The 26,493-nt window shown below is 56.9% G+C and overlaps 11 protein-coding genes across 11 annotated transcripts; 5 read left to right on the top strand and 6 right to left on the bottom strand.

Annotated features, from left to right (window-relative positions):
* Window positions 1-2: 2 nt before the first annotated feature.
* WHR41_06250 (uncharacterized protein) lies at window positions 3-878 on the bottom strand (the record flags this gene model as incomplete). The annotated part of the gene is made up of 1 exon (XM_069374855.1): window positions 3-878. One exon carries the CDS (start codon window positions 876-878, stop codon window positions 3-5), a length of 876 nt encoding a protein of 291 aa, XP_069228036.1.
* A 331-nt stretch (window positions 879-1,209) lies between these two features.
* Window positions 1,210-1,991, top strand: WHR41_06249 (uncharacterized protein). Its single transcript, XM_069374854.1, has 3 exons — window positions 1,210-1,419; window positions 1,486-1,596; window positions 1,665-1,991. Exons 1-3 carry the CDS (start codon window positions 1,219-1,221, stop codon window positions 1,818-1,820), a joined length of 468 nt encoding a protein of 155 aa, XP_069228114.1. The 5' UTR covers window positions 1,210-1,218; the 3' UTR covers window positions 1,821-1,991.
* On the bottom strand, window positions 1,719-2,886 carry WHR41_06248 (uncharacterized protein). Its single transcript, XM_069374853.1, has 2 exons — window positions 2,068-2,886; window positions 1,719-2,009 (listed from the first exon to the last, which is right to left on the bottom strand). The coding sequence occupies exons 1-2, from the start codon at window positions 2,804-2,806 to the stop codon at window positions 1,969-1,971; spliced, it is 780 nt and encodes a 259-aa protein (XP_069228113.1). The 5' UTR covers window positions 2,807-2,886; the 3' UTR covers window positions 1,719-1,968.
* Window positions 2,887-3,045: 159 nt separating this feature from the next.
* Window positions 3,046-5,005, top strand: rvb1 (RuvB-like helicase 1). Its single transcript, XM_069374852.1, has 2 exons — window positions 3,046-4,196; window positions 4,250-5,005. Exons 1-2 carry the CDS (start codon window positions 3,237-3,239, stop codon window positions 4,811-4,813), a joined length of 1,524 nt encoding a protein of 507 aa, XP_069228116.1. The 5' UTR covers window positions 3,046-3,236; the 3' UTR covers window positions 4,814-5,005.
* On the bottom strand, window positions 4,987-8,478 carry WHR41_06246 (uncharacterized protein). Its single transcript, XM_069374851.1, has 3 exons — window positions 8,119-8,478; window positions 7,046-8,066; window positions 4,987-6,985 (listed from the first exon to the last, which is right to left on the bottom strand). Exons 1-3 carry the CDS (start codon window positions 8,177-8,179, stop codon window positions 5,200-5,202), a joined length of 2,868 nt encoding a protein of 955 aa, XP_069228115.1. The 5' UTR covers window positions 8,180-8,478; the 3' UTR covers window positions 4,987-5,199.
* A 522-nt stretch (window positions 8,479-9,000) lies between these two features.
* Window positions 9,001-11,886, top strand: WHR41_06245 (uncharacterized protein; the record flags this gene model as incomplete). Its single annotated transcript, XM_069374850.1, has 1 exon — window positions 9,001-11,886. The coding sequence occupies one exon, from the start codon at window positions 9,001-9,003 to the stop codon at window positions 11,884-11,886; it is 2,886 nt and encodes a 961-aa protein (XP_069228118.1).
* A 2,335-nt stretch (window positions 11,887-14,221) lies between these two features.
* WHR41_06244 (uncharacterized protein) lies at window positions 14,222-16,045 on the top strand. Its single transcript, XM_069374849.1, has 5 exons — window positions 14,222-14,502; window positions 14,651-14,831; window positions 14,888-14,975; window positions 15,032-15,525; window positions 15,579-16,045. Exons 1-5 carry the CDS (start codon window positions 14,422-14,424, stop codon window positions 15,662-15,664), a joined length of 930 nt encoding a protein of 309 aa, XP_069228117.1. The 5' UTR covers window positions 14,222-14,421; the 3' UTR covers window positions 15,665-16,045.
* A 1,443-nt stretch (window positions 16,046-17,488) lies between these two features.
* Window positions 17,489-18,851, bottom strand: WHR41_06243 (Ribose-phosphate pyrophosphokinase 2). Its single transcript, XM_069374848.1, has 4 exons — window positions 18,625-18,851; window positions 18,194-18,566; window positions 17,778-18,132; window positions 17,489-17,722 (listed from the first exon to the last, which is right to left on the bottom strand). The coding sequence occupies exons 1-4, from the start codon at window positions 18,785-18,787 to the stop codon at window positions 17,648-17,650; spliced, it is 966 nt and encodes a 321-aa protein (XP_069228120.1). The 5' UTR covers window positions 18,788-18,851; the 3' UTR covers window positions 17,489-17,647.
* Window positions 18,852-19,102: 251 nt separating this feature from the next.
* On the bottom strand, window positions 19,103-20,278 carry rps602 (40S ribosomal protein eS6). Its single transcript, XM_069374847.1, has 3 exons — window positions 19,744-20,278; window positions 19,464-19,631; window positions 19,103-19,405 (listed from the first exon to the last, which is right to left on the bottom strand). Exons 1-3 carry the CDS (start codon window positions 20,197-20,199, stop codon window positions 19,310-19,312), a joined length of 720 nt encoding a protein of 239 aa, XP_069228119.1. The 5' UTR covers window positions 20,200-20,278; the 3' UTR covers window positions 19,103-19,309.
* A 1,885-nt stretch (window positions 20,279-22,163) lies between these two features.
* WHR41_06241 (uncharacterized protein) lies at window positions 22,164-23,918 on the top strand (the record flags this gene model as incomplete). Its single annotated transcript, XM_069374846.1, has 1 exon — window positions 22,164-23,918. The coding sequence occupies one exon, from the start codon at window positions 22,164-22,166 to the stop codon at window positions 23,916-23,918; it is 1,755 nt and encodes a 584-aa protein (XP_069228122.1).
* A 238-nt stretch (window positions 23,919-24,156) lies between these two features.
* Window positions 24,157-26,445, bottom strand: WHR41_06240 (uncharacterized protein; the record flags this gene model as incomplete). Its single annotated transcript, XM_069374845.1, has 1 exon — window positions 24,157-26,445. The coding sequence occupies one exon, from the start codon at window positions 26,443-26,445 to the stop codon at window positions 24,157-24,159; it is 2,289 nt and encodes a 762-aa protein (XP_069228121.1).
* Between the last annotated feature and the right edge of the window lie 48 nt (window positions 26,446-26,493).

The raw sequence follows: 26,493 nt of genomic DNA, 5'->3' as shown, positions 1-26,493 counted from the left end.
CTTCAACCCAGCATCCTGAACAGCCCAAATGTTAGATTCATCACGAATCCAGCCAAGACAGCCGTTTGCCGCCTCCCGCTCCACACGCCCTCCTCCCTCATCAGCCAGAACATAGCCCCTACCGGCCAGAAGAACCCCATCAGATTGCCCCAGATCAGATCGTCAAGCCCACGCGAGTCTTCTCCACCAAAACCGCCAGCCCCTTCGCCTCCAGCAGTCGCTGTATTGGAGCCGTTGTCCAGCCAAAGTTCCTCCAAAGCTAGCAAGTCTTGGCCAGTAGGCATGGTGTCCGGGGTGTGAGTGTGCGCCTGGATGGCGAGGAACTGCGTGCGCAAAGTAGCCACCTCAGCGGCCGTGAAGCCCGCAGTGAGCAGACGGTCAAATCCTCGCGGAGCAGGAGTCGTCGTCGAGGACGGAGCATGTCCTGTAGCAGAAGACGATGTATCCGGATGTATAGCAGAGGCCAATGCAGCGTCCGCGTCGCTAGCTGCGTTTTCTTCAGCAGTCAACTCAGCAGGCACGAGCACGTCGCCAATAGAACAGTGTACATAGACCCGGGAGGCTTCAACGTGATGTTTCAGCGGTTGCTTGCCCTTTGCTTTCTCGCTCTTCCCATCCTCTCCGGCTCTCGGCGGCGGAGGCACTCTAGCATGTAGGCCTTTTGACAGGGCAATTTCGTCTGGGACGACTTTTCCAGCATGAATGAGCCTTAGCCGGCTCTCGCATTGTGGCGCAGGAAGCGCTTTGCGAATCTGTTGTTTGAGCGTGAGGGCGCTTGTCGAGCCGGGGTTCGGCACATGCAGGGTGATGTCTGGGTCGGATGATGAGAAGCGGACTACAACATCTAGCGGCGCTGCGGAAGGAGTGGTGCTCGCCATGTCGGCCGTGTCCAGGGTGCCTTGTCGTTGTGCGTTTATGGTTGCTCCGGAATGCGAGTGTAGTTGGACTATTTGTTAGAGCTCAGCCGGGAGTATGCGGCTTGAGCAGTCGTAATGTCAGCAGCGATGGCATCTCATGCCACACGCGAGAGCTAAAGCACGGGGACCGGAGACATTTCCTTTTGCTGTCATGCAGAAATGTATAGTAGCTCTCGTTGCGCGTGAGGCAGACGCGCAGGAAGGCAGTCGGCACTCGGCAACGAATGGCCGCAGCTGCAGCTGCAGCTGGCCTGCAGCAACGTCATCCGGACGGTTGACGAACGATTACAAACACGCGGGCATGATCGGATGTACACGAAGCCAATGCATGATCAGCCCTTCTAAATCATTACATGTGGAAAACACTAGCATCTCAATCTCATCTAAATCAATCGTCCATTGCAACGCAGGTGCTCTCCGCCAACCAACAGCGACAATGCCGATCCTCCACATCGTCCTCTTCGAGTTCAAGCCGTCGACAACACACGCCCAAGTGGAAGACGTTCGTGAACCGCATTTGTGGCATTGTCATTAACAAATTCAGAAGCTGACTACAGTTCGAGCACAGGTCTGCAAACGTATGGTTGGTCTCGCCGAGAAATGCGTTCATCCAACGAGCCAGAAGCCGTACATGAAATCGCACGGAGGCGGCCGCGATAACAGCCCAGAAGGACACCAAGTAGTAGTGACCCTTCCCTGGCCCGTCCCCGGCTACATCTTCAGATGAATCACTAACACAATTTGCAGGGCGGATTCTCGCACGGCTTCATCTGCGAGTTTCAAAACACTGAAGACAGAAAATATTATCTGGAAAAGGATCCAGCTCACCTAGAGTTTGTGGCGAGCTTGGACGGTATCATTCAGAACGCTAGGGTTGTTGATTTCGAGCCTGGGGTATTCTGATTTGGCTCTATGTGCTAGGGTTGCTCCTCCATCCTCGCAATGAAATACCTAGGTATGCCTCAGGAGGCTCTATGTAGTAAATGCCGTAATGTCGCAATGCCGCTATTTAAAGTACTTGGCAAAGTATTAAACGTGGCTCAACGAGCGCTTAAGAAATGCTGAAAGACTCGCCGCATCCGCATTGTTCGGCTGCAAAATATGTTAGCACGATGTGAAAGGTGGCCAGAGGCGAATAGGAAATACTCACTGATGTTGGGGTTCTTGAAAATGAACCTCGCACTCAACTTATCCTCCAGCCAATCCATCTCACTGCCAATGATGCTGAACAGTGCCTTGCTGTCGATCAAGACCTTGACCCCGTCCTGCTCGACGCTCTCGTCGAAAGCGCCAGGCTTATCCACGTACTCCAAATGGTAAGCCAAACCAGAGCATCCACGGTTCTTAACTCCTACTCGGACGAGTTTCGACTCCGGCTGCTCCAACAGTTCGCGCAAATGCTCCACAGCAGTCTGTGTGATCTTGATGGGTGCTTTCCTCGGCCGGAGCTTTGACTTCTTCGCCTTCGCGCCGGCGGGCTGTGAGGTTGTTGTTGGCGTGGGCTTCGGCTTCTCTAATTCCACTTCAGGTAGATTTGATGACGTGGGCTTGCTCTTCTGTGCCTCGCCCTCTTTCTCGCTCATGCCATTCTCCTGCTGTCGCTGCCAAGGTGCACTGGGCGGCCACTTTTGCGCCTCGGTCCCAGCAATGCTCGTTTCGGGGACGCCAGTGTTGCGGGGAGGAGGTGGGATTTCTGAGTCAAGCGTCTGTGGTCGGTAGGCCGTGTCTGTCATCAAAGGGCGTTTGTGGGATTGCAGGCGCGGGCGGAAGGACGAGAACGGGCATCTTTGTGCCTTCAAACACTGGGCGCATCTTCGTGTCTGAGCGGGCTGTGCGGCGAATCGGAAGATAGATTGTACGGCAGGGCCGCTTGTTCGTAGAGCTGCCATGGTGACAAGTTGGCAGATTTAGTTGGGGCGGTAAAAAGCAATGTGGCGTGAAGGTGGTGTCGGAACGGTGCAGCGGAACTGGAACTTGAAGGGTTCATCAGCGTTGCTCCGTCATACGGCGCAACTGAATAAGCGGAATCGTGACTGGCTGTAGGCCATCGCCGATACTACCCTAACCCTAACAATCACGTGACACTGAAAGCTCGCGTCGAGCTTCCTTCTGCTCGCGCGCGCGCAGGAAACGCGAAGGCCATCGAGCTTTACACAGAGAAACCACATTTCCACCATCGCATTCCTCGAGAAACCTCCGCTCCCAACAATACTTGCATTACCGTCCTCCAGATCACCCTCAATCAACTGCGCAATTCCATTGTGTTGACAAGCAAGGCTACGAGCCTCTTGAATCCCATCCCGACCTCAACCCATCACAATGGCCACAAACGGCAGCGCACCTGCTGCGCAAGCAGGCGCCAAACCTGTCCAGATCAGCGAAGTCAGGCAGTCTGCTTCGCGCGAAAACCGCACCGCCGCACACTCTCATATCAAAGGCCTCGGACTCCGATCAGATGGCTTCGCCGACGCCAATGCGCAGGGCTTCATTGGCCAAACGGCTGCGCGAGAGGCATGCGGCCTGGTTGTTGATTTGATCAAGGCGAAGAAGATGGCTGGCAAGGCTGTGTTGCTCGCTGGTGGGCCTGGTACAGGAAAGACTGCGCTCGCTCTGGCCATTAGCCAGGAGCTTGGAACGAAAGTTCCCTTCTGCGCGATGACTGGAAGCGAGGTGTACAGTGCCGAAGTCAAGAAGACCGAGGCTCTGATGGAGAACTTTCGTCGCGCGATCGGTCTGAGGGTGCAGGAGAAGAAGGAGGTTTACGAGGGCGAAGTCGCTGAGTTGACACCGGAGGAGGCAGAGAACCCGCTGGGAAGTTACGGAAGGACGATCAGCCACCTTTTGATCACTTTGAGGAGTTCCCGCGGCACAAAGAAGCTGAGGTTGGACCCGAGCATCTACGAGGCCATTCAGAAGGAGAGAGTCAGGATCGGAGACGTGGTCTACATCGAGGCCAACACTGGCGCTGTGAAGAGGGTTGGCAGGAGTGATGCCTTCTCAACAGAATTTGATTTGGAGGCGGAGGAGTACGTGCCCGTTCCCAAGGGTGATGTGCACAAGAAGAAAGACATTGTGCAGGATGTCACGCTGCACGATCTGGATGTCGCCAACGCAAGGCCCCAAGGCGGCCAGGATGTCGTGAGCATGATGGGCCAGTTGATGAAGCCGCGCAAGACAGAGATCACAGAGAAGCTGCGCGGTGAGATCAACAAGGTCGTGAACAAGTATATCGATCAGGGTGTTGCCGAGCTCGTTCCTGGTGTGCTCTTCATTGATGAGGTACGTCGAGATTCCCAATTAACTGAAAGCCAATTTACTGACATCACGCCCAGGTGCACATGCTCGATATTGAGTGCTTCACCTACCTCAACCGCGCGCTCGAGTCCAGCATTTCTCCCATCGTGGTCCTGGCCTCAAACCGCGGCCTTACCACCATTCGCGGCACAACGTCTCCTCTCGCTCCTCAAGATCCAGGCCTCGTCTCCGCACACGGCATCCCGCCCGATCTTCTCCCGCGCCTCCTCATCATCCCCACCCACCCTTACACCGCCCCCGAGATCCGCACCATCATCCAGACAAGGTCAAAGCTCGAGTTCGCCGCACCCACGGCTCCCCAGCTAACAGAGGAGTCGGGCGCCTCCGCTGCTTCGAAGGCGCTGGCCGTGAGGTCGTCCCTCAGCCCGGAGGCTCTCGAGGAGCTGACTGTGCAGGGCGTGAACGTCAGTCTGCGTTACGCTCTCCAGCTTCTCGCTCCTTCGGGCATTCTTGCCCGCGCGAGAGGCAGCGAGAACGGCGTCATCAGCGGTAACGATGTGCAAGAAGCTGTCGCTCTGTTCTGGGACGCGGGTCGGAGCTCGGCGCAGCTCAAGGAGAGGGAGGGCGAGTTCATCTCCTAGATATACCCAGCGTCGAAGGGGCGGGAAATGTAAGAAAAGTTCGTACGCGGCTTAGGTGGGCAACTAGGCTGGGAAGCGATGGCGCAAATGGAGTTCGGTGGGGATTCGGATGAGGGCTGGTAGCAAGACCTCACGTATGTGCTATAGATTTTGTGATCGTTCCATGCTTTTTCGAAGATTGTCATCCACTGAGTCTTCCATTCTTCCACTGTCGTCATCTGAATGGTTCTGTACTACAGAGAGGTCATAGACGCAGACACCGATGCTCACCGATCTACTCGGAGCCATAAGCTACGCTGCTACAGACCTCACAACAACCAAACATGCCGCTAAGACTCAAGAGGTGAGAGGCACCCGTACGTAACGACGAGCAGAATTCAGCTACATCACCTCCGCCTCATCCTCCGTTCCGCCTCCTCTCGATTCCTCGTCAAGTGCGCATGCAACGTGCCGTTATCCACGGCATACCTGGCCAACTCCAGTGCCGCTTCGATCCACCGCTCAGCCGCCGCACGATTCTCCGATACCAGCAAATCAACCGCCTTGTTGAAGGCGGTGGTAGCCAGCCACTGCAGCTCATCCTCTGGATATGGGTCGTTTCGCATTTCAGCGCCGCGCTTTGCCAAGTTGGCGGCTTGTTCGACCAGCTTGATACTCTCGTCGCCGTCATTGTCGTCCATTTCGATGGAGAACGTGAATCTTAACCAGCGTGCGAGCTTTATAATATCCTTGTCTTTCTGCCAGGTCTCGTTGATGATTTTCTGGAGGATTGCAGGGATCTTAGCTGTAGCCGAGGAATCGATTGAGAGATTCCTTGTCTCGTTGTGAATGACGATGACCAGATCCGCCAATGCGTCCCATCGAGCAGTACCCTGGAAGTCGAGACATGCAGTGAGAGTCTCGTCGAGATTACCCCACTGCTCGAGTCTGAAAACGCTTTCGACGTTGAATTTGAGCATTTCCAGTGCCCTCGCATGGCTTGTCTGACCACCATCTGCCTGGACTTGAATTGGTTCCCATATGTTTTGGAAAGCTTTGACTTCGCGCTGAACGTCGAGGTAGTACTGCAGCTGCGATTGCCTGTCGGCTGTGGATCGTCCTAGCACAATCAATGCGCTGGCGGCCAGGAAATGGCAAATTTGCTTGCGGTTGACCAGATCCTGGCGGCGTACTGGATCCTTGCCCTCGGGATACAAGTCCAGAAGCTTTCGACAAGCCTTGAGTAATCGAGCAAGGTGTTCTGGATCAACTTCTGCGCATAGCCGCAAAGCAATGTTGAATGCATTCTTACTCCACCATTGGATCTCCGCGAGCCACTGGCTTTCTGGACCACGCCTGAAAGTCTTGGAATTCTCGGCGGCAGTCTCGAACACACGCACCAGCTCGTGCGCGGCTTCGCTGAGATGTTCAGCGGAGCTTTCAAGCTCTTCCATCAGCAGCCGCGCCGTACAACGTAACAGGGCGGGGAGTTGGACGTTGGTCGAAGGCTGCTCAAGGAGAGCGTGGAAAGCCGCAATTGCCATCGCACGGTTGCCAGACTGCTGTGCTTCCAGTACACAAGCATACAGATATCTTCGGTCCTTCTCGTCATGCTTTACAAGAGCACTCAGACACTCGCTTGCCAGACGCACATCATTTGACCTCAGGGCCAGCTTGTAGCCGATGTATCTCGTTGAGCCTTCATTCTGAGAAGAAACTTCGAGCTGGTAGAAGATCGCCCGTGCTTTGTCGACTTTCCCGCGCTCTAGGGCCACCAGCATCACTTTCCTAGCTATTCGAGCTTTGTTGATGGCTCCGGCGTTGGCAAATAGCTGATGCTGCAGCACAGTGAGTAGATATTCAGCTGTCTGTCCATGTGCGCTCTTTAAGGTCCGCCACATCAGCGCTTGCGTCGCATGGGTCGCTCTTGGGGACAAAAGCTCGCTAGTGTGATACACAATGCGGTCATACTGGCGAGCCATCTTTTCGAGTGCGCTGTACTTCTCGTCGTTGATAGCGCTGAGGCACACATCCGTGTGCGTGACAATGGCTCGCTCAAGCCAGTCTTTGAGTTGGTCACCATCCATGACAACATCCAGGTCTGGCAGAAGTCGAGAGTTTATGAGCAGCTCCATAGCATCCAAGGCGGAGTGTGAGCTGATCTTTCTCACTTTATGGACCATTTGCATGAGTCTGTGAAGATGTTAGTGACTTACAGCTGAGCTGGGATGGCCTTGATGAAGTATAACTTACATTCGAAAGGTTTCGGGTGTGAGGACCGTACATCGAATGGTGCGAACAATTACAGCATTGATCGCATCGTGATCGACAGGGTCAGCCCTCATTGCAACCTTCAGTCGCATGCCCAGCACTGCGGTTCGGTCGCCGAGACCGTGTCCATTCGAAAGTGTTTCTAGAATTTCCCATGCGCGTTGAACATCTTCTTTGCACGACGTGGTCATCAGCGATTCGACGTAAGATGCAGCAACGGCCATAAGCAAATCTTCATTGTCCAACGGGTGGCTTTCGATATTTCTCGAACCCAGCAATTGGTACGCTCGATCGAGCCACGGCAGAGCCTTGGTTTCGTCTTTCTGTCGTCGAAGTGAGCTACCAATCTCGTAGCACGTCTCCGCTATTTTCTCGCTTAGATCATGCTGCGCTTCCCCTAGTTCGACATTCACTTTTGCGAAGAAATGATCTGCCAAGTCAAGGCGTCCAGATTTTGAGGCATGGACCGTCCGGACAAGGTAGTATTCCGACTCAAGCCGCTGCATTGTAGAAGATTCGTCATTCGACCGGTCTCCCGTCATGCGTATGACCAGAGTTGCATCTTCCCACGAGGAAAGATATATAGAGCACACCTCAAGTATCTTGAATGCTGTGTCCGAGTCGTCGTTTTCCAAGCAGCAGCGCGACGCCTTGATTGCGACCTTGAAGATCCGTATCCTTTGATCGTAGTCATTGATCCGGCGCGACGAAGTATTGTGCGCGGCATCTAGCATGAAGAAAGCGAATGCTCTCAATAGCGCACCCAGTCGAGCGAGATCAACTTTCGTTGTCGGCTCCTCGTCTTGAACAATGTCGCGAAGAAGCTTGGTGGCAGCATTCCACAAAGCACTACCTTGTACATCGAAATCTGACGATTTGCGAGCGAGAGCCACGGCGGTGGATGACGGAAAAGGCTGCTTGACGAATCGTTCTAGTTCGGCGACAGTATTTGTTGGAATCGTTCTCCTGTCCTGGAGTGTTTGCGCTGTCGCCGTAGCGAATTCTCGATGCCAATCAGTACATACTACGTGTACAATACCAAGCTGGAGACGAACCCAGAATGAGCTGCACGCGCTTGTCGGCATGGTCTTTCTTGACAGCCTTCAAAGGTGCCATTGTGACGTAAGATCGAGATGCTCGGCTAGATGAGGTAGTCAAGGTTGCACAGGTGCCAATCAATGGATGGCCTTCCTTGGAGACATAATGCGGACATAGATGCGAAAAGCAAAACGAAAGGTGGACAAGGGGGAGGAGGAAGGTGCGACTTAAGCTTAACCCAACATCATCTAATCTGCGAGACCTAAGAAAACTTCACAACAAGCTCTTACCGGTGAACATCCAACTTCAATCTACCGATTACTAAACCGAGTTTGCTATCACTTCCAGAATCATTCTTCCTTTCGCGCCTTGCCACTGCTGTGGGAGCTCAGGCGTGTAACAGTATCGGCCGGCATGTCCTGATTCGCCAAGGGGATGTTCATGGAAGAGCGTGACATCATGTTGCAATCTGAGACCAGTCGCAAGAGTGCCGACGAACCAAAAACGATTCACGTGTGTTTGAAACGAGATTTTTTGTGAAGTGAAGTACGGAATCGTCGCAACACATCGAAGTTCAGTGAGCTCGGCCATCTTTCCCGTTGCAGACCGCCCCACTTTTGGCTCGTCACTGCAGCTGATCACCACCACAGCAAATAACCTCGAACCAAAAGGTCGAGTAGAAAGCAAACAGAAAGCACACGATTGACTGCGGCCTGAAATTCAATACGGTCTTGCATATTTGGATGATCCAGCAAACATGCGCATCTGAGGGGGACACTACCGATAATCTCGCCGAGGATACCCGGCTTGCCACGCTGGACACAACCGGAGCTCGGCGACAGACCAGCAGCTAAAGTAGACTCGATATACGAGAGAGCCTGAAGAAATACACCGCAAACATGGCGGGAGGGTCCGGCGATTCGCAAGATTTGCGTTTCAAGAATGTCAGCTTGCATCGACGCGGCAAGCCCGAGAATGGCACTCTATACTTCACGCGCCATCACCTCATCTTCAGTTACTATCCCGGTAGCCCACCTAATGGCAACGGGTCAGCACAAACCGCGCAAGGCCATAGCAGAGGCTCTTCCACGGCAGACGTACAGAGTGCTAAACCTGCCTCGAATACCAACGCTGGCGATGCCGGATCTCAGCCCACCGCCGTCAGAACAGAGGGCTCGAGCAAATCAAAGACACCAAAGCCCCGTTCCAAAGAAGTCTATATTCCTTATCCCCTAGTCAGCCATTGCACCCTGCGACCAAGCCATGCGCAAAATGCAGCTCTACGGCCTCCGGGAATAGACAACAGCTTCGACTCGACCGACGATGACGATGAGATGTTTCCGCCAACATACGGCACCAGCTACTCTGCAAGGCCATCCACCGACTCCGCTAACCTTTCCGCCTACGCGTCGCCACGAAGACCTGCTTCTCCTGTTCCTTCAGGGGTCGACTTCTCAACAGTAGGCGGCAGCGGCCGACCACCCGCCATACGCCTCCGGTGCAAAGACTTCCAAATCCTAGCATTCCACTTCAACCCCACGACATCCGACAAAACCGCCGACGAAGCGGCACGTCAGGCTTTCTTCAGCCTCCGCAGCCGCTGCTGCGTAGACAAGGTAAACGAGCTCTACGCCTTCCACTTCAAACCGCCGCCCGAAGAGCGAGCCGCCGGCGGGCAACCCTACGATGCTCGGCGGGAGTTCGCTCGCATGGGTATCAGCCCCAAAGCAGCCGAGGGCCCTGGGGCAGCATGGCGAATCAGCGACATCAACCAGGACTACTCTTACTCTTCGACCTACCCGAACACGCTCTGCGTGCCACGTACAGTCAGCGACAACATGCTCAAGTACGGCGGGACGTTCCGCAAGAAAGCCCGAATCCCAGCACTCGCATATCTGCACTCAAACGGCGGCAGCATCACGCGCTCCTCGCAGCCGATGGTCGGCATGCAGGGGAAACGCAATCCACAGGACGAGCGGCTTGTGTCTGCCATCTTCTCAAGTCACACGCCGCCTCTAACATCACCAGAAGACTCGCCGTCCCAGCAACCGACAGAAGACCACGGGGCAGCAGACGCGCTCGACTCCGACGTCTCCAAACTCCACCTCAGCAAAAGCGAATCCGCCCTCGACGAAAGCTTCGAAGACCAAGTCGTCACCCCCCGCAAGAGAATCTACGGCAGCACACGCCAAAACGTAATCGCAGACGCGCGGCCCAAACTAAACATGCTCGCGAACCGAGCCACAGGCGGCGGCATCGAGAACCCAGCCTACTACGCGGGCCACAACGACATGCCGATCGAAGTCTCCTTCCTGAACATCGCCAACATCCACGTGATGCGCTCCTCGCTGGACAAAGTGATCGAGTCGCTCGGCAACAGCGACTACCTCGACCTACCCCCCAACCAAGAACTGCTGCGCAAGTCCGCCTGGCTGACGCACATCGGCGGCCTGCTGGACGGCGCCGAGATGGTCGCGCGCGTGGTCGGCCTGGGCGGTAGCCACGTCCTGGTCCACTGCTCGGACGGCTGGGACCGCACGTCGCAGATCTCAGCCCTGGCGCAGATCATGCTGGACCCGCACTACCGCACGCTGGACGGCTTCATCACGCTCGTGCAGAAGGACTTCCTGTCGTTCGGGCACAAGTTCCGCGACCGCGACGGCATCGAGGGCAGCGAGAAGTGGTTCGAGATCGAGAACGAGCGCATCGCGCCGGCTCGGAGCCGCGAGGACCGCGGCTCGGAGCCCAACAACCTCCAAGCGCTGAGCACGAAAGCCCTCTCGGGCGCGAAGAGCTGGTTCGAGAAGAACAAGGGCAGCCTGTTCAAGCAGCCGAACGCGAGCCGCGACAGCCTGCCCGACTCCCGCCCGACCTCCCCTCCCCCACTCCCTCCCAACCCGCTCCTGCACAGCACGCCCAACTCCACCCCCAAACCCGCCCCCGCCGCCGCCGACGAAAAGAAAACAATGGACCCGCGCGAAGTCTCCCCCATCTTCCACCAGCTCCTCGACGCCGTCTTCCAGCTGCAGCACCAGCACCCCGCGGCCTTCGAGTTCAACGAGCGCTTCCTGCGCCGCCTCTACTACCAAGTCTACGCGGGCCAGTACGGCGAGTTCCTGTTCAACTGCGAGCGCGAGCGCGCCGCGCCCGAGCACCAGAAGCTGCCGTCCGTGTGGGGATACTTCCGCGCGCGCAGGGCGGAGTTCACGAACGCGGAGTTCGTGGAGGGCAAGGCGAGGGACGACCCGTTGCTTTTCCCGCGGAGGCGAGGCGTCGAGAGGGAGGTTGAGGTGAGGTGGTGGAGCATGCTGTTTGGGCGGAAGGACGAGGAGATGAATGTGCCGCGGGCGCTGGAGCAGGCGCCGGCGCAGGCGGGGCCGGAGGCGCGGTCTGCGAGCGTGGGGGCGGCGGAGGTGTTGGCTGCGAGTGTGGGAGCGGCGGCGCCGGTGAGTAGTGTGCCTGAGGTTGGGGGGATGATTGAAGAGGAGTCCGCGGCGCCTGCGCCGCCTGCGGTCAGGTCGAGCGGCGAAGGGGATGTTCTGAAGCGACCGGCGATGGCGTCGCAGGAAACGGACGTGGATGTTTTGGCGCGGTATGCGGGTGGTGGGACGAGTTCGGCGGAGCAGGTTCAAATGCAGGCGCAGGGAAGTGAACAGGCGACGAGCGGCGATCCGCTGGGTCTTTCTACAGACGAGCCTCAAGCAAGACAGCAGCAGCAGAGGGCTGCGGGAGGGAAGATGGATTTTGCTGCCTTCGCGCAGCAGAATGCGTTTAGAGATGCATAGCGTTGTGTCCTTGCCGTAGCATAGACTTGCCTACCTTTAATCGATTGAGCGACAACCACAGCAGTCAGCAGGGCAGTCCCGTCCGCCCGGCATTCGGCGCTCGTTTGCGTGATCCGCTTTGCCTTGCCTTGCTTTGCTTTAGCGAGGCTGATCTGATCTGATCTGCCTTGCAATCTGCACACGTCTAATTGCCTCAATCAGGCGCCAGAGCATCCGTGGCCAATGCATCGTCGGTCTTCAGATTCTTCAAGACAAGGCGTCCAGCGCAGCATTTCCACACCGCGGTATCCACGAGCTGACTCCCCGATAGACAGTAGTATCTGTAAGCGACGCTTGACTCGCGCACGGCGACGCCGACCATCCAGGCCGAAAGACACTCCGAACAGGCGGGACTGAGCGCACAGCCACAGCCAGCGTTTGCCGACCGCGGGCGTGGCTTGCCCTGCGATCCCGGCGAGGCCGAGAAAGCCTGCTAATCGACGGGGATCGACGCGCGCACAGCCACAGGATGCTCGCGCGCATGACCCGTGGCTTGACTCGCTATCGAAGCATGTGATGAGAGAGGTGAGTTTCGCGCGAGCCGGCGAGTCGAATCGAGACGACTAACGCAGAGGGAAGAAACTAGCGCCACGGGCGGCTGCAGCTCGGCCTGCGATCGCGACGAACGGAGCCGCAACAGGCAGGGCGCAGGTATCGCCAGCCACCCGACTTCGTTCTGCCTCGTTTTTGATTTGGATTCTTGGGATTTACCCGTGAGAAGAAAGGCGGCTGCGAACGCCTGTTCCACGCTGCGCCGCACGTGGGCGCAGGAGAGGTGCGAGCAGGGCGAAACAGGCCACGGGGTCGTGGCGCGCTAGGAGACGGTTGGAAATTTGTTTCTGCACCTGCAATCACGTTGGAAAAGGGAGGCCTTGCGCCCGCGGTGGTGGTTTTGGATGGCGGGTTGAGATCTATTATCATTAGGCGGATGAGTTGTGTATCGGGTCAGGGGAGCGCTGGGGGAGTAGGAGGGTGGTGATAGGCGAACGGGCGCGTGCGGGGGAGATTGCGAAGGGGCGTGTCGCGCGACGTTGTGGTACTTTCCCACATGTACTCTACCCAGCTTCTGGCGGCACCCCGGTAAGGTACTGTAGTCTCTTTTGCTAGCTCGAGAAGGGATTTGAGATCGAGGTGGAGAGATCGCCGTGGAGTATTGGTGGTTTGGCCGCGATGGTCATGGTCTTTCCCGAGGCATTCGGCGCAGTCACGTTACATTGCAGGGCGAAAGAGTTCCGCCTGCGCTGATCTGGACCACGGGTGGGCGTTCTGCTCATGCGGCGGAGCAGAGTGCGGTGGCTGGTCGACGCAAAGGGCATGCGCGAGTGATTGGCAAGGTTGGCGATCGCGGCGGGTGTGGCCGCAGGAAGCGGGATTGAGTTTGGCGCTTCGGCTCTCCTGCTGGCTTGGGGTGCTTGCTCGCTGGCGGGCGTGCCGGCGCCGGCTTGCCTCGCTGGCAAACGAGCAAACGAGCTTATACGTGCCAAGTTTATGGCCCAGACGGCGAGGAGAGACAGTGGGCACTCGGTCCCACGTGAAGGCGCCCCAGGTCATTTCCCGGCGGGTGCCTCGAAACGGGTCGGACGTCGGATGGCAGCGCAGTCGCGGGCCACAGGGCTCGTGGGTGGGCAAACGCGGCGCATCGGCGACTGCAGGCGGGCGATCTGGTGAGGCGATGGATGGACGCTTCGCTCTGCAGGATCAGGCCGCGCGCGATCGGAGCGGTCGCAACGAGACAGGATGACGGCATGGAGCGAGGGCACGGGTGTGAGTCGGGGCCAGAGTTTGGCGGCAATCAGGGCCAAAGCAAGTTTCACGGCGCTGCAGGGCGGACTGCCTGGGATGTGCGATTGGCGCGCGCGGGGAAGATGGAGAGGCGTAGGAGAGGCGTAGGAGGGCCAGGAGTGGCCAGGAGTGGCCAGGCGCGGAGTGAAGTCACGGCGCGGCACTGGCATCCACCCTGCGCCCTGTGCGTACCTGCAGCAGGGCCCAAGCGGTGCGGCGGGCGGGCGCTGGCAGAGCTGGCAGAGAGCGGGCGGAGAGCTGGCACAGCTGGCACAGCTGGTGGGAGCTCGCTGAGCTTCCAAGTCTTCCCACCTGTGCTCGAGGGGCGCGACACTCGCCCGCGCACAAGCTCTGGGCCCTGTTTGGCGCCGCCGCCGTCGCGCAGGCCGCGGGCGTGCGAAAAACACGGCGCGTCCGCACACTCTAACGGCGGCGAGCCGAGCGCCAGATCCAGCGCCAGGCCCAGCATCGCCATGTACCGCAGCCCGTGCGGCACCCGGCGCGTCCATGCTTGACCATTCGCTGGCGGCCTGATGCCCACCGCTGCCCTGACGTCGCCCGCCCACGAGCCCGCCAGGCCATAAACCCAACTCGCGCCGCACGTATCACTCTTGCTCTCTCCCCTCACACCACTCCCCAACCACACCCGTCCGTTGCGTCAACCACCAGCCTTCACTCCACCTCCACCGAGTCGATCATCAACCACACCTCACAATGAAGGCTTCTTTCGCTCTCGTCGCCGCCGGCGCGGCCATTGTCGCTGCCCAGAGCCTCGACTCTCTCCCCGAGTGCGGTGTAAGTGCTGCTCCAACCGAATCGCGCAGCCATTGGTGAATGGAGTCATCAATCCATGTTCCTTCGCGCCAACGACTCTGTTCACCTCAATGGCTCCTGCGTCGACGTCACGCTCGTTTCGAAGTCGCGTACTGACTCGCGTCTCTAGCGCACTTGCATCAACAACATGCTCGGCATTGCGAACAACAACTTCGGCTGCGCCCAGGGTGACGTTCAGTGCTACTGCCGTGAGCCCAACTTCGGCTACGGTGTGCGCGACTGCGCCAACGAGGCCTGCAGCTCTGAAGATGCTGGCACTGTCATTGCTTTCGGCACCCAGTACTGCCAGGGTAAGCAAATCCGCCCATCTCCGCTTCTTGACAATCAAGCTTACATTTCCACTCAGGTGCCCTCGCTTCCGGCTCCGGCAGCGCATCTGGCTCTGCTAGCTCGACTGAGGGTTCTGGTTCCGCCAGCGGAACTGCCACCATGACGTGAGTCGAATGGCACCCAAGAGACGTCCAAACCTCCAATGCTGACCCTCCATTAGCTCTACCATGACTGCCGGCGGTAATGCGACCGAGACCGGCGCTGCTGGTGCTGGTGGCAGCAGCAACGGTGGCAACTCCACCATGTCTGGCATCTCTGCCATCGACAACGGCAACGGCGGCTACGCGATCGGCGCCAACACCCTCACTGCCGGCGGCGATGCCACCTCCATCTCCGGCACCCAGTACAGCGCCCTTCCCTCCGGCCAGGGTGTCGTCGCTGAGGCCGATGGCTCCTCCACCACCCTCTCCGGCACTGAGGCTCTTGCTGGCGCTTTCGGCGCTGCTGGCATGAGCATGACCGGCACTGCTGGATCTGCCGCTTCCTCTGCGACTGACGGCGCCGCGTCTGGTGCTTCTGACGCCTCGTCTGCCGCCTCCTCTGGTGCCTCTGAGGCTTCCTCCGGCGCGTCTGACGCTTCCGAGAGCGCCACTTCCGCCGGCGGCGAGGCCACCCAGGGTGCTGCTGAGGCCACCAGCTCTGCTGGCGAAGCCGGTAAGTCGTGCCATTCTCCCATTCTCTTACCCATCCACTAACGTTCCTCGCAGCCTCGGACTCCGGCAACGCCGCCGCCATGCAGACCGCCGCCCCCGGCCTCATCGGCGCCGCCGCCATCATGCTCCTCGCTCTGTAAATGCAGTGCAGCGCAGCAACACCCCGAGCCCTCCGCGGTTCACCAAAACCTTAATGTCTTTTCATCCCTCTTCAAAGCCGCTTAATACCCTCTCAACAAAGGAAACAACGCCCGCACACGAGCAACGAAAAAACACGGAATGGATACCCTTCGCTGGGACATGAATCGGGATTTTTTCGGGAATCGGAGGGCGAGGAGTTGGGAAGGACGCTGGCTTTACTTTTCGTGTCGTCTCTTGTTGATTACTTTTTATGATAAGTCTCTCTCTCTCTCTTGAATTACGCGCGACGATACCTTGACCATCGCCCTTTTGTTCGCTTTCAGCAACGAGGGGAGATTGGGGTTACTTGCTCTGTTTACCAATGCCACTGCTTCTCACCGTCTCTCTCCCATCTCGTGCATCATCACTCTTAAACAACTCGTCGACTCCCGCGCCCGTCCTCGAAGCAGAGCCGTTGCAAAGAAGTCAACCATCACCCTCAACGCTTCCCTCGCCGTCGCCTCTTATCATGCTTACCTTAATCTGTCTTCTCCGTTGAAATCGTTGCGCGCACCCAAAACCGACGGCCGAAGACGTGAAGTCCAGCCGCAGCCTTACAGCAGAGGCGGCGGGTGGGGTGGGTCACGCCGGGGCTCCGCGCCGCCAGCTGGGGCTTTCTTCGGACGTCGCTTCGCTTCGCGGGGGCAGACTCCGACGGCGAAGCCCTCGCTCGCACCAGCCACACTGCTTTACTGCCACAACAAGGGACTTGGTGGGAGGGAGGACGATCCGGGCGGGGCTTGCCGAGCGAGTGGCCTACACACAGTACTTTAGATCCACGGATGCATACGCTGTCTCCTTCGGATTCTGGAGATCAGTGCGTGCTGTGTGAGAGAGAGAGAGAGAGAGAGGGGCAGCGCGGCACGCTTCGAGCCGGACGCCAGCAAGCTGTGGGAGCTCGCGGCGACTCGATGGTATTTCTTGTAGAGTTGAAATGCCGCTGAAGCGGTTTTGGGCGAGAGTCGCATTCACGGGCGACATTGCTGAGACTGCGCCACGCTTTTACCTGCTCCTGGAGCCATTTCCAGACTCTTTGCGTCGTCGCGTGCTTCGGGAACCGTACAGGTAACGGACGGCCCTGGAGCACGCTGTAGATGAGATCGATCATCGGACGCATGGCTGGATGGCTGGCTGTGTGGGCAATCGAGGAAGGTTCCGAGTCGTATGTGTACGGTTGAGAGTCGGCGCTCTGTAGAGGCGAGATTGCTCAGATGCCACGGCATTGTTCTTCGACCTCTCCCGCCGACAAAACCTCATCGTTGGCGTCAGCTGCTCCCGACGTCGTTGACCGCCGACCAACGCCAGCATGTTGACTTCACCAGCGCGAGTCGAAAGTGACTCTTCCAGTTCGACCGCATCAGCATGATCATTGAGGATTGAGTTCGCTACGCCGACCATCCACAACGCCGACGAGTGGCTCCTTTCGACCAATATGGCCAGCAGCCCGATTTTCCTCCCCGTCGCATCACAACAATAACAACAACACCAGGTTCAGACCACCGTCAGGCCGGTCTACCACCGACACTGATGTGTTCCAACTCGATTCGTCTATCAGCAGGTCCTTCCGTACCGCAATCTCCAACCCAGACGCTCTGTGGTCGAAGCTGGGCGCGCCTACGGAGATGGTTGATACAAGCAGACTTCACAATGAGGCAAATTTCTCGACCGAGGTCGAGAACCTATTGTTTGCGCGAGGGAAGCAGCACGCTGTCCCAGTTGCAAACCACGATGAAGAAAACAACGTCGCAAATCTTGTTCAACACACAGATGGGATGCGAGCTGGATCGCGGCTCTGAGAAGAATACAGATTTGTTCAGGTACTGCATTTCGAGTCTAGCCGCTCGTCCCAAAAAAGAAACAAACTCCAGATCACCCCGATATTTTATCAGCCAAGGCGTATGAATTTCATCGTAAAAAAAAGAAGGCCACACAAGAACACATCTCTAGTCGACGGGCGCGTGCTTGAAGAGGAAAGACACGCTCTCGCCGTTGTGCGTTCTCCGGCAGGCTTCGGCGAGCTGGGGTTGAGTCAGTACGATCATTTCTGGGCATTCCAAAGTCAGGACGACTTACAGTAGGCGAGATGTCAAGCGTGACGATCCTGTCGCACAGCTTCTTCTTCTCCTCGTGAGGAACGGTGTTGGTCACGACCAGGTGCTTGAGCTTGCTGTTGTTGATCTTCTGGATGGCGTCGCCGCTGAGGATGCCGTGGGTGACGATGGCGATGGCGGCTTTGGCGCCGTGCTCGATGACCACGTCGGCGGCCTTGCACAGCGTGCCGCAGGTGTCGGCCATGTCGTCGACGATGATGGCGGTGCGGTCTTTCACGTCGCCGACCAGCACCATGCGGCTGACCTCGTTGGGGCGCGCGCGCTCCTTGTGGATGAGCGCGAAACCGACGTTGAGGTTGTCGGCGATGGCGGTCGCTCTGTTGCGTGTATGTCAGCAGATGTGCATATCGGCGTGCGCCGACAGCTGTCAGTCCTTACCTCTTCGCTCCGCCAGCGTCGGGCGAGACGATCACGCAGTCCTGTGGCTGCAGGTTCTCCCGGATCCACCTGAGAGTACTCGGTTCCGCATAGAGGTTGTCCACGGGGACGTTGAAGAAGCCCTGGATCTGACTTGCGTGCAGGTCCATCGTGATGACATGGTTGCAGCCGGCCGTCTGCAACATGTTCGCCATGAGCTTGGCGGTGATAGGAGCCCTACTCTTATCCTTCTTGTCCTGGCGGGCATACGGGAAGTTGGGAAGGACGGCTGTGATACGGCGCGCGGACGCGGTGCGGCAGGCGTTGATGAGGATGAGGAGCTCCATGATGTGGTCGTTGATGCTGTGCGACTCGGTGGACTGGATGATGAAGACTGCAGGCGTGCGGTCAGCCTTCGTTCTCTACCATCGGGCCCACTCAAGGTCTCATACCATCCTCGTCGCGCACACTCTCGCCAATCGATATGCTCGTCTCGTTGTTGGAGTATTGCAGGACCATGATCTTGGCCAGCTCGATACCCAGGCGGTCAGCCACCAGTTTGGCGAGCTGACCGTGGCTGTTGCCAGTCAGGAGCTTGATCGAGTTGGTAGCCATGTCCGGCCAATATGGTGAGTTGCGGGCTAGAGCAACGGGGTATCATGTCGGAAAGTATACAGTCGCAAAGCGGCTTTACGAACCTTGAGGCATGATGTCGGACCGGGATTTTTTTGCGGGCAAAGGCGGGGTCGGCACGGAAGGTCAGCCGAAATGCTGCCTTTCTGAATGGAAGCAAGAGACACAAAATATAGGACAGTGAATTTCCGCGTTCATAAGCATGACGAGAGTCTGCTTAAGTGCATTGGGAACGCGAGAATAGTGAAAGTGAAGGACTGATCAAGTATTCACAAAAAGCTCAGGGTATCAAAAAAATCGAGTACAGCAGCGTGAAAGGCCGCCATTGATTGTCGCTATAAAGAGCCCAACTCCGTCTACTTTTTTGCGCCCATTTACTACAGGCAAAACCGTGCTGAACGGGCAGACTCAAGCTGGCCCCCAAACGACATGACCACTGGCGCAGGTCGCCGGCCCAGATTGAACATCTGGTACGATGGACACCCGTCCTTACGCAAGAAATATCTACTTGCGCATGCTGGAGGCACGGCGCTTGCGGAACTCGGCCTGCTTGGCCTTCTCCTCCGCAACACGCTTGTGCAGGATCTGGGCGTACTCGTTCTGAACGTAGTGTTAGTGGTTGTACTCGTCTTTCCTTTGGCAGAGCTCTTGGACTTACGGCAGCGTCCTTGGAGGCCTCGGCGTTGCGGCGCTTGAGTGCGATGCGGTGACGCTTGTGCTGGAGACGCTGGGGAGTGACCAGACGCTGGATGCGAGGGGCCTTGGTGTAAGGCTTGGCACCCTCCTTCTTGGGCTGGACCTCACGACGGATGACGAACTTGCGGACCTGGATCACAATCACGTTAGCATTTTGTACTTTCTCAGACTCAGCCCGTCGCAGCCAAAAGGCACGGAGACGGGCTGGCGAAGAGGAATAGAGCCTCATTGGAGGTACTCACATCGTCTTCCTTGCTGAGACCGAAGAACCTGCGGATCTTCGTGGCGCGCTTGGGACCAAGGCGCTTGGGGTGGACAGTGTCGGTGAGACCGGGGAGCTCAGCATCGCCCTGCTTGACGATGGCGAGAGAGAGGACGGCCAGGTCGGCGGCGACAATGCAGCCGCGGACGGACTTGCGCTTGCGCTCACCGGTACGGCGGGGGCGGTAGCAGGACTGGCCCTCACCGAGGAGGAGGCGCACACGGGTCGGGTGCATGACACCCTGCTTCATGGGGAAGCCCTGCTTGTCGTTGCCGCCAGTGATGCGGAAAACGTAGCCCTTGAACTCGTCGCCGACGGAGTCGCCAGGGACTTCCTGACCCATGCGGCGGTCCATGAAGACACGCAGCTTGCGGTCATCCTCAATCTCGACGAGCTTCTGAGAGCCGTTGGCCGGGTAGGAGATGTTCAACTTCATCTTGTCGGGTCGACGTGTGGTGGCCGGCTGGTGGTTCGAAGGTCGCTTGTCAGGTCGAGAGCGAGCAGCGCACAGCAAAGGCAGAAAGTTCGAGTTGTGGAGATGGAATTTCGAGCGCCAAGCGCAGTGTATTGGCGGCCTGAGGCACCTGCAAACGCTTCGTGTGCACCGTCGCCTAGCCGCAACCTTAAAGTCGAGCAACAGAACCATCGAATCTTTTGATCTGATAGGCCGCGTTTTAATACATCCTTCTCAAGCGCGTGAGACTACAAAATGTCATTTGTTAACACACTGCGTCATCGAGGGGCATGTTCGAATGATATCGGTTACTCTGGTAGTTCCAATGGTAGTTCCTATTGAATACTTACGGGACGATCTCAAATAAATTGAGTGTTCGCAAGTTGCATTTTGGAATGGCCCTTCATGATTGTCATTGAACTTGGGCCGTGTGATTTGGTATGGCAACATAACCTACACGAGGTTTCGGGTCATTCGACTGGTATTCGATAGGCGGGCCATTCAACAGGTGATTTTCGTTACGCTAAGCAAAACATGTGATGTCTAGGGGGCATACGAGGCCACCGATTTGCGTCAAGACGCAGTATTTTGGCATGCTAGTTGAGCCCAAACTCGCAGCGTTTAACGTCTTCTTCATCTGTTCGATTTGCTCAGTACTTTAGTCTTGAGCTGAAAATCCGATTTTAGGGTTTCTGTTTTGCATACATCAGTGGTCTCATGTGATTATGGACCAATATGACAATCCTTTGACAGATATACATGTAATGCAGACCGGCTTTCCCAGGAGACATGGTGCTATCCCTCGTATGTGGACCTCCGCTTTGGGGAGAGGTGGGCTGGCAGGGGAAAGCGGGCTTGCCGAGATGAGCGCTTGCGCATCCATGCGGGCGATCATCCCCCCAAGACATCGTCATGTCACTCGAGTCGGGCGTCTTTTGAGCTCTGCGCTTGAACGCCTACAGCGACACGATCCTCATAATGATACCGCCATCTCGCTAAGCCCTTGAAGCACGATCATGCTGGAGTTTGTACCATGTCATGCACAGCTCTAAGCGGCATCAAGCTGCTCTCTTACTTCGACCATTATGCCTCCGCCGCCGCCCTCAAACATCCGCGCATTCGTACACTGGAAGGAGCCTAGCATTTACGCCGGAGAGGATATCGAATGTATAATCACCTTCCAAAATGTAGCCGTGCCTCCTGGTCAGGAGCCCCAAGAGGAGGATGCAGCACATATACCCCAGTCCAATGGCTTCTCCAGGGCGCCATCAGTTACTGCCAGTAGAAGATCTTCGCTTGCTCCCAGCACTGCACAAGCAAGCTGGGCGCCGTCCTTCTCAGGTTCAAGACAGGCTGCCAGCGGTAGAGGCCATAGACCTAGTCTGTCACTCAACGTAACGAGCGCACACTCAAGAGCAAGCTCATACACGGGAGGCTTGCACAGTGCCCCGATGCCGAGTCGAACACCGACTTCAGCGCGACCTGCCAAAGGCCATGGGCGGTCCTTGTCCATCATGTCTCTGGGTAGTGAAGCGCCTAGCGAAGGTCGCGCGGTCGCTCCGCCTCCCACAAGCAAGAGACCGGCAAGGGGCCACACGCGGAGCACGAGTCTTCAAGTGACTTCGAAACCGCCGCCGATGCCTTCGCCTTACGCCTTTCCAGGTTCTGGATCTGGGTCTTTCAGGCAGCCTTCACCTCTGTATGAATCGTTTACGCCCCAAGGCACTCCAGGACAAACGGATCCTGGTCCGCTACAACCCCCAAGGCGTAGGCCGGGAACAGTTTCCGCCGATTTCACACCTAGAGCAGGGGGCCATAGAAGGAGCCCTAGTGCAATGAGTGGGGGACTTAGCCCGGACTTCGAATTCCCTCCGCGACAACAGCCTGCAGCGAACAGGCCTACACCCCAGCCTTCTCCGCCAAAACCGATCCGAACACATTCCAACATGCATTCTAGTCAGAATCGCGGTGTATCTCCTCGGCCTCCCGAAGCCTGGCCTGGCTCCATGGGCAGCCTCCATCCTATCTCTCGAGTGATCACGGAATCTTCGGCTGGTGGTACACCTCGCAGCAGTGGCGAGTTCTACAGCACGAGCAATCACAGTGACGAAACTCTGGCTTCGGAGCTTCCTTATCAAAACCAGCCCAATGGAAGGCTTTTGCCATCACAGGCGCATTCTCGCCAGGCATCTCAGATCAGACGACCTAGCGATCATATTCCGGCGCAGCCTGAGACGCTCATGATGGGCCATGCGCAGACCGTCGGGCACTTCGCGCTTGATGGTAGCTTGGTAAATGCAGCGCCATTTGAAGACGTGAAAAGGAAAGGTGTTCAGGGTGGTGGTGGAGTTGTTGGTGTTGAGCGAAGCTCGAAACGCGCCTCTGGCATGTTCGGCGCGTTTAGTTGGGGTAACCTTGGCGAATCCATAGGTGGATTACTCGGCGGCGATGACATGAGCTCCATTGCGCAGATGAAAGCAGCAGCGAGCTCGAAGACCGTACCGCTGCTCTCCACGCCGCAGAGCTTACTCTTCGTCGATCTTTGCCTTGCTCCCGGGGAAAGCAAGAGCTATCATTATCGATTCGCATTACCGCGTGGCCTGCCGCCATCTTACCGAGGACGAGCCATTAAAGTGTCTTACCACATCTCTCTTGGCATTCAGAGACCTGGAGGGCAGCCCGTCAAACAGATCGAGATTCCATTCCGCGTCCTGGGAAGCGTTAACAGTCGCGGAGGGGTCTTAGGTCACGACTTAATGTCGCCATATATTCTGTTGCAAGATTCGGCACGGACTGGGAGCATCTCTATATCACCCTCGTCACCAAAGGCCTTTCCCTCCTTCCCTACCAAAGCGGACCCGAAAGCGAAGCCATCTAAACAAGGTCTGGAGGATTTCTTGCGTTACACCGAAAGGCTGCTGGCTTCGCCTGCTGCGGACAGTGCCATCCTCCTTTCTCCCACATCACCTATCTCTCCGGCGTTGTCGCCCTCGACATCACGTAGACAAAGCATAGCAGAACCACAGCCGACCAGCGTCAGAGAAATCATCGACTTCGCTATCCTTCGCTCCAATCGTGCAGCTCAGTCCGAAGCATCGCAAAGCTCCAACCGCTTCAACATCGCCTGCTCAGGCCACCCGGTTGCCGTTGTCACATTACTGCGGCCAGCTTACCGCCTCGGCGAAACCGTCACTGGAACTATCGACTTCACCACAGCGGATCCGGCTACATCGGCAGATCGCGAGCAGACATCGACGTACTCAGTAAACCTCGAGCTTGAGTCGGCAGAGCGCGTGGATCCCTCTTTAGCTCTCCGGAGCAGCTCCTCCATCCAACGAGTGACGCGCAAAGTCCACGCTTCAGCACGCGAAAATTCACTCTTCGCCCGCTCGATCAGCTTCAGCCTGGCCATTCCGCCCCATGCCGCTCCGACTTTCGAGACGACTGGCGTGAGTCTAGTTTGGCGGCTTCGTGTTGAATTTACTACCGAGCGGCAGCCGGCAACAGTATCATGGTTAGACGATGGACAAGAGCAGGACAGGGAACTACTCGAGGAAGTTGGCAGAGATGATAGAGGGCTAAATCTGTTAGCGAAGGAACGTTTGTTGGCGGAGACTTTTGAGATCGCCGTTCCTATAACGGTCTACGGTGCACAGGGCATAGAGGGCTTGGGAGGTGAGCCTGAGGCTTTGACAATATAGCCATTTGGCATCGTTCTTTGAGGCTTTTTTTTTTTCGAAGTATGAGTAATTTCACGATACAACCTTTTGCTTCATCTTGGAAACTATTGACAGCCTCATGGCTATCCTTCGTCTTCTATCAGCTCAATTTTATTGCCTTCTCTATGCCCACGATGCTGTCGCACCTGACTCTCGTATGAATCATGCCCTCAAGTTTCTAGATGTTCTCGTATACATGGCCCAAGCTACTATCAATCGTTCACTTCCTCTTCTCCGGACGCCTGTAATCCGCCACCGCCACGTAATCCTTACTCGGCCCCTTAACAGTATGCGACACCTGGAAGCTATGCAGTGCGATCCCTTTCATCGGGAACCGATACTGCGTATCATACATGTCATCCACGCACAGATGGTCCGCTTTGGCCACGCACGCACCTTCTTCTCTCGCCTCCTCCGGCCGCGCAAAAGCGAGATTGTGGAACAGATAGTCGACCTCAAGATTGCGGTCTGGCTTCACGAACCATACGCTCAGTTTGTCCGTGGACTCAGCGTAGCGGTAGACGTAGCGGCGGCTGGCGGTGATGGGCTGGCCGGTCGCAGGCGTGAAGGTACCAGACTCGATGTAGATGTACTCGAGGTCGAACACCTGCTTTGTCTTGTCCGTGGTCGGAAAGCGAGTGTGAAAGCTCGCGGTGCCAGTGAAGACGCCGGAGGGGAAAGCGCCTTTGCTGCTAGTGATCCGGCGATGGAGATCCCAGTTGCCGTGAAGGGCGCGGAAGACGGCACGCGGGACGTATTTGCCGTCGTTCCGGCATGCGTTCCAGACGTTGTGCATGTCGACCATGGTCTTGTGCGCTTCGGCTTTGTCGTCAGCTGGAGAGAGATATCTTGATGGGGAGACGGCTCCCTCTCGTTCCGCGAACTGGCCGTCATTGCGCTCGAGGTGGAGCAACGAACTGAGCTCTTCCATGTAGCCAAGGTAGTCGCCAAACCAGTACTGGGGAATATCGAGCGCGCGGTCCTTCATCGCTTGACGGAGCTCGAGCAATTTTGCGGCCTGCTCGTACGGTTTCTGCGGGAGTTCTTCATCATTGAACCAGCGTGCGGCAGTCAGACGTGCTTGCATCTCCATGATGGGCCAGTAGGGACCTTCGTAGAACCCAATGAGAGCCAAGTGGTCGTCTTCACCCGACCTCTTCATTGTCTGCCATCGCTCAAGAATCAGAGGTAGCCGCATGCTATCTGGGTCGTAATGCAGTGCCTTCTTCACGCTCGGGTGAAAGAGCTGGAGAGCCGTCTCGGGGCTGTAGCCCGTTGCGTATACGACTGCCCCAATGTTATCAAGCTTGAGGGTGTTCTCGCCCTTCTTGACGTTGGCCATCGCAGTGTCTTCGTCTCTCGCGTCGATGCTCGAGACATGACCGGCAAGAACTTGGATCATCCCGGATCTGACGTACTCTGGGTAGCTCTCGCTCAGTGCTACCTGCACGGTTGCTCGTTCACTGCCCTCAGGAGCGACCAGGGCTTCAGCTCCCAGGTCTGACTGATTTCCACCAAGCATGCTTTTCATTGCGCCATGGAGCATGTTCTTTACGTCTTCCGTGACACGGCCTGCATTTCCAGCGATTGGTCCAGGCAACCTGCGTGATAGATTGTAGAGGTGGAAATCGACTGGTACATAGCTTGTGGAGCTTTCGTCTGTTGGTATGAAGGGAGGAATACCATAGAGAGGTTTGGGTGTTACGTGGATTATTTTGCAGCCCTCGAACCTCTTCGCTTGCGCAGGTTCCGGTGACCATTGCGCATTCGAAAGGCTGGAAGCGATAGCCGCAGCGACTTCACCGGAGGAATTGCCGCCACCTATTACGAGGATATCTTTACCAGCAGCTGATTTACCATTCGGAAACAGGTCTTCGAGGGTTCGGAACCGGGAGCTGTGGATGGTCTTTACTGACAAGTTATCAAGGCCCACTGCCACGTTTTGTTGCAAAGGCCGCGCAGCAGAAAAGAAGCCAGAGGCAACGATGAGATTGTCGAAGCTCTTGACTTCCTCATCGCCTTGTCGGTTCCTCACTGTAATCCGCCAGAAAGGCTTTGCTCCGACTGCCAACTGTTTCATTTGAGAAGTAGCTGTCACCTCGTGTCCGAACTCGATCACTCCATCGGGGATATATCTCCGCCTGTAAGCTTCGAGATACTTGTTAACCTGCCAGGCTCTCGGAAACATCGGAGGTCCAGTGGCTTTCCCATCGCCATTGAAGTCTACAGAATTCCAGGAGAGGTCGGAAAAGGCGACTGTGAACTTGGACAGATTGGTAGGCGTGAATGGGCTCAGGTACTCGCCGACGGAGCTTTCGTCCAAAGCCCAAATTCCACCAAGCCGGTCGGATTTCTCATAGATCGTGACATCGCACTGGCCGCTTTGGACGATTGTTTTCGCTGCAACAAGACCGGCTGGACCGGCCCCGACAATACAGACTGATCTTTTAGCACTGTTCATGCTTGGTGGCAACAAGTCCGCACTTTTTGGCGCGGTATCGCATTCCATATTGGATAGTTTGTCTGGTCCGCTCTGTTGCTTTAGGTTTTTCAATCC

This window comes from Cladosporium halotolerans (genome assembly GCF_011745625.1).
Source record: "Cladosporium halotolerans strain TM138-S3 chromosome Unknown Sca22, whole genome shotgun sequence".
NCBI lineage: Eukaryota > Fungi > Ascomycota > Dothideomycetes > Cladosporiales > Cladosporiaceae > Cladosporium > Cladosporium halotolerans.
Note: the sequence above shows the minus strand (reverse complement) of the source record. Positions and strands in the feature narration are given on the sequence as shown.

What these genes read in the sequence shown, in the direction of transcription:
- WHR41_06249 (XM_069374854.1), top strand. Translation starts at nt 1,219, where the DNA reads ATGATCGGATGTACACGAAGCCAATGCATGATCAGCCCTTCTAAATCA. An exon ending in CACACGCCCAAGTGGAAGAC is followed by an intron (nt 1,420 to 1,485) that starts GTTCGTGAACCG and finishes GTTCGAGCACAG; the next exon opens with GTCTGCAAACGTATGGTTGG. An exon ending in ACAGCCCAGAAGGACACCAA is followed by an intron (nt 1,597 to 1,664) that starts GTAGTAGTGACC and finishes CACAATTTGCAG; the next exon opens with GGCGGATTCTCGCACGGCTT.
- WHR41_06248 (XM_069374853.1), bottom strand. Translation starts at nt 2,806, where the DNA reads ATGGCAGCTCTACGAACAAGCGGCCCTGCCGTACAATCTATCTTCCGA. An exon ending in TTTCAAGAACCCCAACATCA is followed by an intron (nt 2,010 to 2,067) that starts GTGAGTATTTCC and finishes CATATTTTGCAG; the next exon opens with CCGAACAATGCGGATGCGGC.
- rvb1 (XM_069374852.1), top strand. Translation starts at nt 3,237, where the DNA reads ATGGCCACAAACGGCAGCGCACCTGCTGCGCAAGCAGGCGCCAAACCT. An exon ending in GTGTGCTCTTCATTGATGAG is followed by an intron (nt 4,197 to 4,249) that starts GTACGTCGAGAT and finishes CATCACGCCCAG; the next exon opens with GTGCACATGCTCGATATTGA.
- WHR41_06246 (XM_069374851.1), bottom strand. Translation starts at nt 8,179, where the DNA reads ATGGCACCTTTGAAGGCTGTCAAGAAAGACCATGCCGACAAGCGCGTG. An exon ending in GCGCGTGCAGCTCATTCTGG is followed by an intron (nt 8,067 to 8,118) that starts GTTCGTCTCCAG and finishes ATTGGCATCGAG; the next exon opens with AATTCGCTACGGCGACAGCG. An exon ending in ACACCCGAAACCTTTCGAAT is followed by an intron (nt 6,986 to 7,045) that starts GTAAGTTATACT and finishes ACATCTTCACAG; the next exon opens with ACTCATGCAAATGGTCCATA.
- WHR41_06244 (XM_069374849.1), top strand. Translation starts at nt 14,422, where the DNA reads ATGAAGGCTTCTTTCGCTCTCGTCGCCGCCGGCGCGGCCATTGTCGCT. An exon ending in ACTCTCTCCCCGAGTGCGGT is followed by an intron (nt 14,503 to 14,650) that starts GTAAGTGCTGCT and finishes TCGCGTCTCTAG; the next exon opens with CGCACTTGCATCAACAACAT. An exon ending in AGCGGAACTGCCACCATGAC is followed by an intron (nt 14,976 to 15,031) that starts GTGAGTCGAATG and finishes ACCCTCCATTAG; the next exon opens with CTCTACCATGACTGCCGGCG.
- WHR41_06243 (XM_069374848.1), bottom strand. Translation starts at nt 18,787, where the DNA reads ATGGCTACCAACTCGATCAAGCTCCTGACTGGCAACAGCCACGGTCAG. An exon ending in GAGTGTGCGCGACGAGGATG is followed by an intron (nt 18,567 to 18,624) that starts GTATGAGACCTT and finishes GCACGCCTGCAG; the next exon opens with TCTTCATCATCCAGTCCACC. An exon ending in GACGCTGGCGGAGCGAAGAG is followed by an intron (nt 18,133 to 18,193) that starts GTAAGGACTGAC and finishes TACACGCAACAG; the next exon opens with AGCGACCGCCATCGCCGACA.
- rps602 (XM_069374847.1), bottom strand. Translation starts at nt 20,199, where the DNA reads ATGAAGTTGAACATCTCCTACCCGGCCAACGGCTCTCAGAAGCTCGTC. An exon ending in GTCTCAGCAAGGAAGACGAT is followed by an intron (nt 19,632 to 19,743) that starts GTGAGTACCTCC and finishes ATTGTGATCCAG; the next exon opens with GTCCGCAAGTTCGTCATCCG. An exon ending in AGGCCTCCAAGGACGCTGCC is followed by an intron (nt 19,406 to 19,463) that starts GTAAGTCCAAGA and finishes CACTACGTTCAG; the next exon opens with AACGAGTACGCCCAGATCCT.